The 14,901-nt window shown below is 38.0% G+C and overlaps 2 protein-coding genes across 4 annotated transcripts in view; one reads left to right on the top strand and one right to left on the bottom strand.

Annotated features, from left to right (window-relative positions):
• The window catches only part of rassf8b (Ras association domain family member 8b), a 214,274-nt gene extending 204,609 nt beyond the window's left edge, over positions 1 to 9,665 (top strand). For all 3 annotated transcript variants that reach the window (XM_051930111.1, XM_028815553.2, XM_028815561.2), the window contains exons 4-5: positions 1,153 to 1,297; positions 9,000 to 9,665. In XM_051930111.1, the coding sequence (XP_051786071.1) occupies positions 1,153 to 1,297; positions 9,000 to 9,118 (264 nt within the window). In that variant the 3' untranslated portion in view covers positions 9,119 to 9,665. The remainder of the gene's footprint in view (positions 1 to 1,152; positions 1,298 to 8,999) is intronic.
• itpr2 (inositol 1,4,5-trisphosphate receptor, type 2) overlaps positions 1 to 14,901 on the bottom strand; it is a 1,448,083-nt gene that overhangs the window by 649,591 nt on the left and 783,591 nt on the right. The gene's annotated exons all lie outside the window — the stretch shown is intronic.

The raw sequence follows: 14,901 nt of genomic DNA, 5'->3' as shown, positions 1-14,901 counted from the left end.
ATTCTCATCTGTCAGTTTGGCAAGAGCAGGCCGTGTGGTTTAGAGAGAAAATCACAAATTACGGTAAAGTGCTCAGCGAATTGAAGGGGTCTGTGAAGCCTGGTAGTAATTTTAGGAGACTCTTCTAGTGTCCACATAAGCTTCAAGTCTTGAGCAGGAAATGTGAGGAGTTGTAAGTGGCTGTCCTGTGATAACAGCAAAGAAGTGGGTACTCAGAATGTAGTGGACAGCAGTGGACTGCTTACAGAGAAAGCATAATGGACAGCACATTGCAGAAAGTGACAGAATATGGAGGATTAGGAGGTTTAGAAGCATGAAGAAAACGGGCGTGCTATCTCTTCATTTATACAAGGGGCCAAAGAGCTTGCTAGATATTTACATCTTTCACATATGTCCACAATGGGCTTCTATTTATAGAGAAATTGCTATAATTATGAACATCATCCTCTCTGTCAGTGTCAATTTAATTTGTATTTCAGTTACTTTTCGAAGCATAAAATTAACCAGACAAAAAGCAAAAAAGAAGAAAACCTCTGAAGTGGCGGCATCTGCTGTTCCATACTTACCTGCATAATCAATTATTTATGCACCATAATGGTTTCATAAAATTTTTTTGCTGCTTTGTCAGGCATCTGACAGATTTGTAAGATTTGTGGATTCCACCCTCCAATAAATCTGGCTCCGATGTTTCATGTTTTTTTGATAAATGACTGCTATCCTGTGGCAGTTGCTTGCAACATATTGGGGTAGACGCAGAATTAGACAAATGAATGGCTGCTGATATACTCTTCTTTTTTTTTTCTTTTTGCTGAAACTTTTCCACCAGAATGGGTTACTGTCTTCTTTTTACACAGGGTGCTTCTTCAATATGTGCAGCTAATGACTTGCCCAGTATTCCTGTTATCGGAGTAGTTCACTCAATGTGTTGTCCATTGTTTGCTGATATAATGCTTGCATTGTTTCCCTTACTATGAGTGTCTGTAGTGTGCTGTCTGTTTCTGGGATCTGGCGTAACATAATTGATGTCTTGTCTAAAGCCAAGATTTCAACAGCCTTATATAAGAGTGGGAAAGAAGATTGGAAGGCTTTTGAGATCTGTTTTTGCTAATGGATGCATTTCCACTGACGGCTGCTCTTCTTCTTGCTACCTAGGAAAAAGAGCAAGAGCTTGAACGGCTTACCAAGGAGCTGCGACAGGTAAACCTTCAGCAGTTCATCCAGCAGACGGGAACTAAGGTCACTGTGCTGCCAGCAGAGCCAACAGAGGAGGAGACCATTCAGCGGGACTTAGACAAAGGTACATGGTATATTAACCCTGAGGTCCCCACAGTTTAACTGACCTTCACAAATGTTTCCTTTTTGACATATTAATGAAATATTTTGGAAATGTATACTTTCAATTAGGAGAACAGTTTGTTCTCTTATATTTGTGCTGAGCTCCATTTGTCCATGACATTTCCTTGTAGAAAATTGATGAAAGACCTCATTACTCTTAAGTTTTCCAGATTAAAGTATTTATTTGGTTTATTGATCAAGCAAAGCTGCAGTAAAGCAAAAAATGTTTTCCAATGTTTATCTTCATTTGGTCTGCACAGCACAGGCGCCTAAGTAGCCATTTACTGCCATCTACTGGTTATAGTAGGACTTGTAATCCTTAATTTTTCAAAACAAATTCAAACAAATTGTTTTCATAAAGAATATGTGCAAGAGTCCACATTCAGATGTTTGAGACATAATTCCTTTTTATACTTGTTTTGTAATCTTTTTTTTATTTACAAGTCATGTGATTTTTATTTATTTTTACACCACCATTTGGATTTACTGACATGTAACTGGTATTCGCATTATTGCCCCATTGTTACTATGTGAACTGGAAGTCAAACTGTGTGAGGTCATCCCCCACAGGGTCTTTAAGATGGAAGCTTACTACACCTGATATCCAAGATTTTGGATTTGTCTGCAGACTTAAACTGAAAATGTTTTGGGCTTTGGTTGCTAGATATTTATTGGACTATTTTTTGACTTTGGCCAGACCTTGCTTTTTGACCATGAGGTTGCCATTATTGTCCCTTTTTCCTGCCAGTTTACTATTCTAGTACGCTTGGCCAGTTTCAGATTCTCCTAACTCTTTCTGTGCTCCTGGTTTCCTTCAAGTTATCAAGATTTAAATAGTTTTATTTTGTCTATATTTGTGTTTTATAGTCTTTTTTTGTGATGTCGTCATCTCCACCATTTTGAGAAACCCATTGTTACGATCCAACATGTTTCTAGACGTGTGATGTCACAGTGGCTGCACTGGACAAGATCTGATCACATCTGCTCATTGTTTTTTCTTCTCAGAGTTGAGTGTGATTGTGATTCCCACATACCCTTAGCATTCCTCTGTCCAGGGACATTGATAGCCATGAAACCGATATGAATCAGTGCAATGACGGCACAAGACTGATGCAGCCAAAAGCGCACTGTGCAGTGTTTTCAAACAAGCAAATCAACAGGCAGTATCCAAAAGAAAAAGGGCAGTGCAGTTCTTCATTAAATAAATAATCCATGAATAGTCCAATAAAAACTAGGGCTCATTGTAGGAGATACAAATCAGTAAATATATCATTAAATCAATAATACAATTAAACTCAAGAATAAAATACAAATGTTAAAATCAAGATCTCCTTCTCTGTTACCTAAGCCTCAGTGCCTTTCCTTCCTCTTCTTCATCCCACTCACCCATCGGGTCTCCTCAGTAGGGGTCATTAAAATGGCTTGCATCCCTGCCACCTCAGCCATTCACAACTGGAATGCCCAAGCCAGTTTCTTCTATGAAATGCTTGCTCCCTACAGGAACTCTCCCCAATCGCCATACCTCCTATTGACTGCCACTGCATTCGTTCCTGATTCACTTTGCTTCCACACAACTGTCTCGTTCTCTCGCACTCTGTTTCCTCTCATCTGTTCCTGTTCTTCATCCTCTCCTAATTGCTTCTCTGCTCTACTCAGACTCCTTTCCACTCTGTGGGTTCAGGTGCTTTGCTTAATGACCCATTCACTCTCTCTTAAACAAAAATATTATTTTCCTATTTAGTTAAAAAGCTGAAATTTGGCAGGGTGGTACATAATGGCAGTAGGTATCCCCTTAAAAAAGATATTTTGGGCTAACCCACCCCCAACAATAGAAAAACTAAATACCCCAAAATCTCCAAAAACGCCTTGATGCATTTGATTGAAATTTGGTGACACGAGAGAGAGGGAGAGGTTGGGAGCATGCACTGACGGAATAAAGAAATTTAGCCAACACGTTTTTTATTTGATTATTTTTTTTCAATATTTTTTTTAATATAATGCCAACTTGCTTGCTCTGTGCTGAGAGTGTGCTGTATGAAAATGGCAGATACAGCAGAACTGATTAACAGGCCATGTAAATAGCAGCAGTTAACAAATAGGTTGGACAGTCAGCTGAAGATGGGCTGTGGTGTTCTGGACAGGAAAAAATAGATATGATCACATTCTGGAATGAAAAGAGAAAGTTTGGTGAAGCTCAAGAAAGATGCATAATTAGTTAGCAAGCACTGTTTTTTTTTTTTGTTTGTTTTTTTTTTCCTGTTGACAACTGGTACTCTTAGATGCTCTCATCTTGGTTTATCCATTCCACTCATTTGACCTGTCCCTGCTCTTCAATAGCAGAGCTTAAAGCATTAAAGAAGAACTCCCCATATTCCAACTCCACTCTTTTCAATCACTGTGCTGCAAATTCCAAAGGAGAAACGTTGGTCTTAGATAGTGATGCTTGAATTTCTAATAAGCAAATGCTCCGTGCTCCTTCCTCTTCACGTTAATATGTAGTGTAACACAGGATACTGGCACTTATGTACAGTATGTCAATTTCAAGCAGCGCTTTGCATATACATTCACATCTCTGGAATTTAAAGGGGAGACCAAATACAGCTGTTGAAAGAAATTAGAAAATGCAATACTTGAATGAATGTTGTAAACAAATGAAAATCATAAATATATAATAATGATAATATATGCCCAAATTTCTCATTAGTCCTACTGATAACCCGTTTCAATTCAAAAGAATACACTTTCCTGTAAAATTGTGTTTTGCAGTGACCATCAACAAAAGCCAAGTCACTAGAAAAAGAAGCAACTGATCTAATGCAGGAATGTTTTACTCATGAACAATTATGTATGTTCAAGAGTAAACAGCTCCAGTGACCTAATATTAATTATTACTACTTATTATTTGACTGATGACTTTATCCATTGACTTACAATATTTGAGATACAATTGGTTACTTTTTTTTGTTTTTGTTTTGTGCGTTTTTTTGCAGTATAGGCTGGTGAAGTGACTTGCTCAGGGTCACACAATGTCAGTAGCGGGATGTGAACCCATAGACTCAAGATTTGAGGTCTTGGTCCAAAGCCTTAACCACTACAACACACTGCCTGCCAATAATATTACAAGTATTGTATACAGAAAAGCACTTAGTTACTGATACACCCAGTTAACTGATGGCACTGTAACTGAGGCCTGTTGTTTTATGACATTTCCCAGGTGAAACCAGGTGACACAGCTAGTGTTTGCTTTTATATATAATTCGTTCCAAAACTCTGGTTGCAAACCGATTTGGTTGTGACCCGAACTAATTTCCCCCATAGGATTGTATGTAAATACAATTAATCCATTCCAGACCATACGAACTGTATGTAAATTTTTTTTTAAAGATTTTTAAGCACAAAAATAGTTAATTATACCATAGAATGCACAGTGTAATAGTAAACTAACTGTAAAAACATTGAATAACACCGAGAAAACCTTGAACAGATAAAACTAACATTGCTAGTTCACGCTACAGCCTTACGAACCGCTCGCTGTAAACACTTTTTTTTAATGAGTTTTAAGCACAGGGAAAAAAAATTAAAATTTGAAAAATCCTTAATTTATACAAAAACTAACCATAAACAACCAAGAAAACTAACCTTGCATGAGTCGCATTCTGGCATGAAGGAAGTGAGGAGGAAGAACTAGCCACTCTTAGAAAGATAGTTTTGCAGCAAATCACCATGAATTTTCCTGGCTTTCTCGCACAACATCGCCTCGCTTACGCTATCCCCTGCAAGTTGTTTCTCGTTCAACCACACTAGCAACAGTTTTTCCACCTCTTCCAGCACTTGAGGCCTCTGCTTGGTTCACACTGTAACTCCTTTTGCAACATCAGCTGCTTTAATGGCCTCTTTCTGCTTTAGAATAGTCGAAATCGTAGATTTTGACTTCTTGTACTCGGTGGCAAGATCAGTAACACGAACACCACGCTCGTACTTTTCAATAATTTCTTTCTTTACTTCGATTTCAATTTTCTTCGAACCTTTCTTCTCACCAACACTATCACTTTTCACTTGCTTAGAGGCCATGGTTAATTGCAAAATTAATGCAAAAGCACACGAAATAGAGCACAAAGAGTTCACAGCAAATGCATGCACATCTGACTGAGAACAATGTACAGGGAGAGACTGAACACGTATGGAAATCATCGACGCGTACGAACCAGAAGGGAAACTGGCTTGATCGTCACCCGAGTGTGTTGTCGTGAACAGATGCAAAAGTTTGGCAAACTTTTTGGTCGTAACCCGATTTGTACGTGTTCTGAGACGTTCGTGGCCCGAGGTTCCACTGTATGTATGTGTATGTATGTAGTTACCTGGTAGGTAACCACCCATATAATCAGATTCTAATTCAGACTACGAATGCTATGAATGTAATTACCCCGATCTACATGCTGTCAAATGAACGAATCACACACCGTGGCGCAACCTGACGTCCGACGTTCAATTCCCCGAGAGGGGGGTGCAGTAGAGTGTGTACGCCTGATGAGCCCAGAATTAGGGCGAAATACGTGTCATGCACTCTTTGCATTATTTGACAGTAAAAACTATTTCAACCATTCTATGATCTGCTTCTCGTAACTGAAAGAGGGCACCATGGTGGATCTTAGCCAACTTGCTGACCAACCACAAGCGTTACCTGGTAGGTAACTACCCATACCATCAGATTGTGATTAGACTACGAATGCTATGAATATATATATATATATATATATATATATATATATATATATATATATATATATATATATATATATATATATATATATAATATTATATTATATTGTGGAACGAGCCCCAGACACAGACAGACAGACATCGTGTTTGCACCCAACACACGTTTATTTACAATATTTACAGTTATCAAAAGTGCACAAACCCCAGTGCCGCAACACCAATCACCCCAATAGTCCAGGCCAACACCACAGTATGCCTCTTCTTCAGGCTGCCTCCTTCTCTGTCCTCCTCAGACCTCGTCCTCTTCCACCCGACTCTAGCCACTCTGTGAAGGGAGGTGGCCCCTTTTATATGCACCCGGATGTGCTCCAGGTGCTTCCCGGCAATCTTCCACCGCCACTCCCCAGTGTGGCGGAAGTGCTGGCTGCGTACCCGGAAGCACTCCGGGTGTCCCTACTCGTCTTCCCCCCTACAGGGTTGAGCTTCCCAGCTCCGCACCCGTGGCCCCCAAAGGAACCAGGGCGGTCGCCCCCTCGTGGTCTAGAGGAGGCACAAGCCCTCCTCTGGTCTTCCCCTGTCTCTCTCTCTCTCTGTCTCTATATACACACTATATTGTCATGCATGAGTCCCTGTCTTGCACCCTAAAACACAAGGCTGAGCCTCACTAATTTAGCAAAATCAGCTTTATTCAGCTTAAAACAGGAACAGCACAGTTACTTATTGTAGTGGGATCTACCACTCTCCTATACACAGACAAAGCAGTCAGGCAGGGTCAGGGCCAGGTTAATGGCCAAGGTAATACAGTTCCCTGCAGTTATAATGTTCCTTACATCACCCATCGATGACCGGCGATTATAGCACTACCGCGATCAGCTCGGATTTGCTTCTGCGGCATTCCGCTGCAGCGCTGGGAGCCTGGGGTTGCCCTGTCAACCGATAAGCAATCTTCCACAGACACGTGTCATCCTGTTGGGGTGGGTTGGGGGGTGGGGTCCCAAAAAACTGCAGAAACCTCACAATATACTTTAAGCTAAATTGAATACTGCTCAAAGTGCTTTACAAAAATACAATCTATGAAGTGTGCACTGTATAAATAAAATTATCTTCCCTATACCTCTGTACATAAGCCTAAATGTGAACATTTCCTTTTATCTGTCTCTGTACAATTTACATATTAAGGCAGGGGTCTCCAACTCCAGTCCTAGAAAGCTACTGTGGCTGCAGGTTTTCATTCTAACTCTTTTCTTAATTAGTGACCAGTTTTTGCTGCTAATTAACTATTTCCCTTTATTTTAATTGACTTTTCTTGAGACTCTGACCACTGAATTGATTCTTTTTTTCTTAAACGGCACCTAAACATAAATTTGATGTGAAGTGAGCCAACAGATGACCAACTAAGTTGGGGCCTCAAACTCCAACCAACTTCACTTCATTCAGTTTCTTAACTTGAAGCCAATTCTCATTGCTAATTAAACCCGTTATTTATTTAATTCTATGGTGCTCATTCTGCCATGGCAGACATTTCCAAAACTGTTGATTTTTCTTTTTGAAGAGCGCTGTCATAATGTTTTGTGGACCTTTTGCAGATCAACATTACTGAGGCCTTTGCTTTTCTTTATTTTCAGTTATTATGTGGTGAGCGCAGGTTGTTGTTTGTGTTGGTTCATTTTGTGTCTTAATATTGTTTGGTTGCTAATTAAGGAAAAAAGAAATTAAGGGACCCGAGTCTTAAGTTGTGCATCAATTAAAAGTAAGGCAAAGAGTTAATTAGCAGCAAAACCTGCTCACTAATTAAGAAAAGGGTTCGAGTGAAAACCTGCAGCCACAGTAGCTCTCCAGGACTGGAGTCGGAGACCCCTGGATTAAGAACTGACAATTACACAGCAGTTTAAAGATCTAATCATATTCAGTTCCATGGAATGAGCAAACTTGTGACTTACAAACCACTCTTTATATGCAATGTTATATTTACCGGATTCATTCTGAAAACATGAAGTCATCCTGTCTGTGGTTGAAGGCTGTCGGTCACATCAGCATAGATGAGCGGAAGTGCCAAGAGGTCCTGACCACATTACATTACACAATGCCAGGATGTCACAATTCCATTAATTTGCTTATTAGTTTCTCTGCACTTCCATTAAGCTTCACTGAATCATCAAACTGCTTTTGTTTCTGAAGCTACCCTTCTCTTCATGTTATTAAACCATTGTCTTCTTACAGCTCATGCAGATAGAATGGAAGATATTAGTTGCTGGAGGTTTGTCTAATCATAACTAAAAATGTCTTCAGCATGCTTTTAGTGTAGTGGAAACAATTGTGTGGGTCACAGTTTACTTGAATGGTTAGATTTTTGTTTTCTTTTTATTTCTGACTCTTCATTTTCATAACTCAGTTGGATTTGTCTTTTTCAACTTGGAATATATCTAAGTACTGCGATAGACTAGCGTCAGTTCAAGGTTGGTTGCTACCTTTTGCTCAGTACTGCTAGGATAGACTTTAGCCCCAGTGTTCCTGATTGGATGATGCAGATAAAGAACTTGCATGGATGGGTACATTTCAGCATAACTAGAGACAAATTTGTGTTTGACAAGCTATAGGTTTAAATATTTAAAAACAGGTTTATTTTCTGCAATGTTTCTTCCTAGGCCTGGTTCCTGCCTTTGTTTTTACCTGATACTGCTAGGATAGACTTTGGTTCCCCATGATCCCAGGTTTGGAAAAGTAGATGAACAGGCATGTCACTTTACACAAAAGCGAAAGGTTAACATTCTATAGATTGAATGTCCTAAAGTGTCAAAATTCTGTGTAACAAGAGTTTTGTGCTATTTTACTTGTGTACACAAACCTCAGCTTTTCCAATAACTTCAGAAAACAAATGAAGAGAAGTTAATTTTAATTAAGGTTCTAATTTTGTTTCTTGGTATTTGTTTGTTTCTTCCACTTAGAGACCACAGCTCAGATTGGTTCCCTGAAACAAGGTTCATCACGGCAACTGCCCAGTAATCTGCGGATCCTCCAAAATCCCCTTTCATCTGGCTTCAACCCCGAAGGCATTTATGTATAATGCCTAAATTCCACTGAGAAAAATGAAGATTCGTGAACACCACTTGAACCTTTCTCCACTGCTGCATGACTGTGCTCTGAAGCTAATATTTTGCTGTCATTTGAAGTTCATGCTGATTGAGCCGTAACCTTCTTTGCACTGAAACTTGAGAAATGCAAAAAGCCTGTACTCACCAAGAGCTGGTATATGTGTGTGGGACGGGCATCATTAACAAAATATGGACTTGGGAGCAAGCATGTCTGACAAGTTGCCATTTTTGTTAAACTACACACAGAGTGTGGTAGTTCAGTATTTGTATTCGTAATGGAAAGGACAAGAAATGGATGATAACAAAAAGGCTCTCTAGTAAACGGTTTCTGACTGAGGCAGTGATGGATGAAGTGTTGGGTTTAGTTAGAGTAATACCTACTGAGGTCATTTAAACCATCAAATACACATCTTAGTCATGCGTCTTTAAACCAAAGGTGAGTTCTGAAAGTGTAGGACAAAAAGAAACAAAATATTACCAGCTTATCAAAAACTGAAAAAAAGCCTTATGTATTTTTTTTTTTAAAACACATTTTACTGCAAATTAGTAATTTTTTTTATACTTTACATGTTTTAAAAGCAGCTTTTAAGTAACATTTTTGAGTGTAAATAAATTAGAAGTATAATTTAAAATAAGTAAGCTTTCTGCCTCTAAACATTCTTCTAAATCACACAAGTTCTGCGTCAATGTGTTAATGTCCTGTCTGTTAACACTGTTTTCCTCATTCTGCACAATATTCATCACTAGAGACAAGATAGGAACGTTTTCTGCCAAATTGGAACTTGTGTGATCATGGAATGGTGTCTTCAGATAGATTTTATCCAAATTCTGGATAGATATTTGTAAATGTGAGCTTTATAACTAAACCCTACAAAAAATAAAATGTGTGCAATAGCCTTGCCAATTTAACTCTTATAAGCGAATGGCCAGACCTTACCATTGAGGTGTTACCTTGACTTGTTCTACAGTAATGAATTACTGTACATCCATACAAGTACAGATCTAGAATAGCATCATATTCCAGAACAGGAAAGAAAAAAAGAAAGAAACCACTCCAATTAGTAAAATGCAACTAACAGACTCCTCAGGAAGGGAGAGGGAGTGAAAAAGTCTGATTTGAAAGCAGATTGAATGGTGGGATTGTCCCCGGTTTAGTAAGTGATTATTTCTGTTGTTATTTATTGTAACCATGGCCAAAGTAGAGCCTGTCACTTTATCTAAAAAAGATGTGCTAACAGTATATGAGATTTTCTAAAATAATTGAATAAAATAAACCTATGAAAAGTATGATTCACTTGGGAGTGCAATCGAGATTGAATTGCTAAAAGCAGGAATTCTGCACCATGGCGGTTTATGCCACTTTAATTCTTAATGGGCATTTGATGTGGAAGAATGGCCTTCTAATCATGTGATTTTATTCATTTTATCTGCATCTTCTCCCACCTTCCATTCCCCCCAGCCCAGGTGACAGGGATTGTGAAATGTCGTGTGTAACAACCAGGCCTTTCCGTTTCTTGTCATCTTTGAAGGCACCGCCATTGTCCACACACCTTTGAAAACTGTCTGCTGCTACCGTCTTTTTCCGAAAATAAGACATCCCCCGAAAATAAGCCCTATCGAGATTTTCGGAACTTTTTGTAATATAAGCCCTCCCCCGAAAATAAGCCCTAGTTAAAATAATGTGAAAAAAAGAATTCGTTAAAAAATGCTGTTGATGTATTAAGTATGTTTAGCTTCCCTAATACTCGTATTTCAGAGAAATGTTTGAAATAAAATATTCCGAGAAATTCATTGTTTACCTCTACAGTTCGTTTCAAATTAATTCTTGGAATTTATCTTAAAAATACAACATAAGGCAGCATGAATACATAAATATTGTGTCCGCTCTGCTCTGCTGTGTTGTACTGCGTCACGCGTATCGCAGAGTATGGTCGAATGAGGTGGGGAGGGGGTGGAGGGGGGCATGCATATGCGGAATGCGACGGAACGCGTCGTTGGCGCACACTATAAATAATTGTTCGTTAAGGCAGCAGTCTACATTGAGCGACAGTGCAGATACAACGTTTGTTCATTTCAGTCTTGTAAGTCTGATTATTTCCTCATACGTCATTTTATTTTTTTTGTAAAACCAGGCTTACAGGAAGTTGTGAATTGGGTACAAAATTCATGGGACAAAATAACTGATAGTTGTGTTTCCAATGCACTACGAACAGGCTACTTAGACAAGAAGTATTCATTTAACGATAGCTATATTGCAAGACATGAGAGATTCGGGCCAATGATTCAACAGGAAATGGATTTGGAGGAAAATCAGAACAGAATTCAGAATTTGATTTATGACGATGTTCCAGAAGAAGATGACATGACTGTAATTGAATAAATTTTAATTTCTGTATTCTGTGTAAAATAAATAAATATTAAATAAAAATATATAAATATACTTTTATTTTTGTCCTCCCCCGAAAATAAGCCCTAGTGCGTATTTTGGACCAAAAAAGAAAGTAAGACAGTGTCTTATTTTCGGAAAAAGACGGTACTAGAAAAGAAATGTATGTACCTGTAAACATTTTATGTCGGTCATATGTAAGCTAAATATAGCTATTTTAGTATTTAGTATTCTATGTTCTGCTTTAACGTTAAAAAGCGGCACACCGTCTGCAAAAATCGAAGTTCTGCTATTATGTATTTTAAAATGCTTTCATATTAAAGGTGTGTATATATATACTGCTGTAATATCAACCATTGCTGAGTATACAATATGACCTGTAAAACCAAATTGTACACAGAATGCTATTATGAGTAATTTAAGATGCTGAACTTTACAGTTTTTGATATATTGACAAGTCCCCCTGTATGCTTTTGTATTAAATTCCAGAAAAAGCCCTTTGGATCCTTCTTCCAAAAAAGCAACATGCACTTTCCGAGTTATGCAAGAGGACTGGCTTTTGGAATAGAATGTATGCAAAAAAAAAAATCCACTTCAGTATTTGTTTACTTTTTGTTCAAAGACTTGCATTAGTAAGTGGCAAGCCTTATTTTTGTCTTTTTTTTATATAAGTAGAACTAACAAATATTATGAAAGAACAAATGTAGTCAGAGGAGCCTTTGCATATGTTGTTGTATTGTAATGTGGGCAGAGGTGGCATGGCAACAATAGCCATTCCATTGATAATATGTTGGTGTACATAAGCAGAATAACAGTGTTAAACTACTTGTTTTGTAGATGTGTAAGATAATTAATAATTATGTATAGCTAATATTATTGTGACTCTGATGTCATGCAGAATTACAAAAGACTGTATGAAGACTGCTGTGATGCAGCAAATCTGTATTTTGAGTGATGGACGTCAATAATATGGACACAGTGAAGCAAGCATTATGTAAATTGATGTATTTAAAAGGATTTGTTTTGCAAGTCTAATTTGGTCAGTCAAGATGCAGTTTTTTGGTAGGCGAGTGACAGGTCATCTACAGCTTAAATCACCGCATAGTCATTAAGGTATTGATCTTTAAACCACAACATTTCTCTCCAGTCCCTGGATCAAGCTCACTGTGTGACCCTCGGCAAGTCACTTAACTTGTTTAAGCTATAAGTGTAAAAAGTATAAATATGTAAACAATTGTACGATAGTTTTTGTGCTTCTAAAGCGCCTTGGGATGGTGTCCACTCTAAAAAAAGGTGCTATTAAAAGGATGGTTGGCGATTCATCTTCTGTCCTTTAAAGCTTCAGTTACTTCTGGCTTTTATCCTGTATGTGTGTAACTTCACTTCCAAAACTGACAGGACACAAATTAGATACATCAAATTGAACAAATAATTATATATAATACATGCACACAATGAAAACCTGAAGTCTAAAATCTGAAGAAAAAAATATATATATTTATCCGTTAAGATCATTATTCTGTGCAGAGACGTTAAATGTTCAGTCTGTTCAGTAATACCCAGAATATAGTTTGGAAGTGAAGTTCACAACCCAGTAGATGTGGGTTAATGCTCTTTGTTATAATCTCAAATATGAAAGTGTCCCAAAGGTACAGAACAGTTCATCTGTTATTGTATGTACTGCATTACATTTAGTTTGAAGGTTTTGATTTGATCTGTTTCTTGAAATTATCTGAATACAGGAACAGTGGTTATTGGTTGAATAGCCTCAAATCTAGTTCATATTTATAACTGTTAGAACTGTCACCTGGCCAGTACTCTGTGCCGTAGTGCAGCAGAACTAAGTGTCTCCCAGTTGTTTTTGTATCACTTTTTTGCAGCCTCTCGCACAGCTCTATGAAGATGAAGTGTGTGCATCCAAACAGGTGGTTGTTTTATTTTTATTTTTTTTTTGTAACAATACTCTTTTGTTAAAACATTTTCAGTATTCGGTATACAAAATTAAATATGTTGTGTATGATATATAAAGTCTATTTTATTACAGCATTTTCATTCACTAATAGCACAGCTACTAAATAGTAAGATGTGTATGCCTCTCTTCTCGACCTGTTATACGCTGCTATGTTTATGAAATGCAAAATAAAAGTGTAAATCATTGGTCACTGTGGATATGTTTTAGTTTTCATCCCTTTCGAATCTGCATAGAACAATTATGGTTACAAATACAGTAGGTAGAGCAAGGTTTGATTTTTATACATGAGGTTAACATCACACAAGTCCATCAATCATGCTAGTTCAAGAGTAAGTTACTGTATTATGTTCCCTGATTGGGAAGAGGCATCATCTTGAACCAGTTACCAAACCCACACTGATTTTAAGTATGGTTTTTTTTTTTCCCATTGTCTCCTTTTTCCAGTTCAAGGCTTGTCCTAGGAGTAATAGACATAAAGCAGGTTCCAGGTGGATTCGGACAATAGACGATCGTAGGGCACATGCAGTTTATAACTGGCCTATTCAGAATCACCAGTAAACTAAAAAGCATGTCTGCAGACTACATCCCTGGAAGAAACATGGGAGAATACAGGAAAATAAATGCTACTGTTTCATATACTGTATCATTTAAACAACTAAGAATTGCTAGTTAGCACATTTGTAAAAGTAAAGTGACCTATAGGGGATGCCCTTGGCTGTTTCCAAACACAACTAAGGCTCAGTGAGTGGAAAAAAGAAGTGGGTTTCTTACTACAGGGGTGTCCAGCTCCGATTCTGGAGGGCCTTAATGGCTGCCGGCTTTCCTTCTTGCCCCTTTCTTAGTCAGCGACCAATTTCTGTTGTTAATGGACTTCTTTTCCATTCATTTTAATTGTTGTTTTTAAGTATCGCTTCTCTGAATTGCTTCTTTTTTCCTTAAATAGCCACCAAATAAAAATGAGATGTGACTTGAGCCAACAGATGACCAGCTAAGTCGGAACCTCAGACTCCAACCAGTTTTTTAATTAGAAGTTGATTCTTGCTGTTAATTAAACCCGTTATGTCATTCCATGGCTTGTCTGCTAGGGTAGAATGACAGCAGCAATATTTCCAAAACTATTGATTTTCTTTTTTCGAAGAGCACCGTCAAATTGTCTTGTGGACCTGAGCAGATCAACATTCCTGAGACCTTTGCCTTTCTTTCTTTTCAGATATTGTATGATGGACACAGTTTGCTGGTCATGTTTTGGCTCATTTTGTATCTCATTATTGTTTGGCTGCTAAGTAAGGAAAAAGAAACAATTAAGAGGGCTGAGTCTTAAAATAGCAAGTCTGTTAAAATGAAAGCAAAAGAAGTTAACTAGCAGCAGCCTAATTAAGAAAGGGGTTGGAATAAAA

The sequence above is a fragment of the Erpetoichthys calabaricus genome, chromosome 1, assembly GCF_900747795.2.
Source record: "Erpetoichthys calabaricus chromosome 1, fErpCal1.3, whole genome shotgun sequence".
Classification (NCBI taxonomy): Eukaryota; Metazoa; Chordata; class Cladistia; order Polypteriformes; family Polypteridae; genus Erpetoichthys; species Erpetoichthys calabaricus.
The sequence above is the reverse complement of the archived record's forward strand: the minus strand, read 5'-3'. Positions and strand labels throughout refer to the sequence as shown.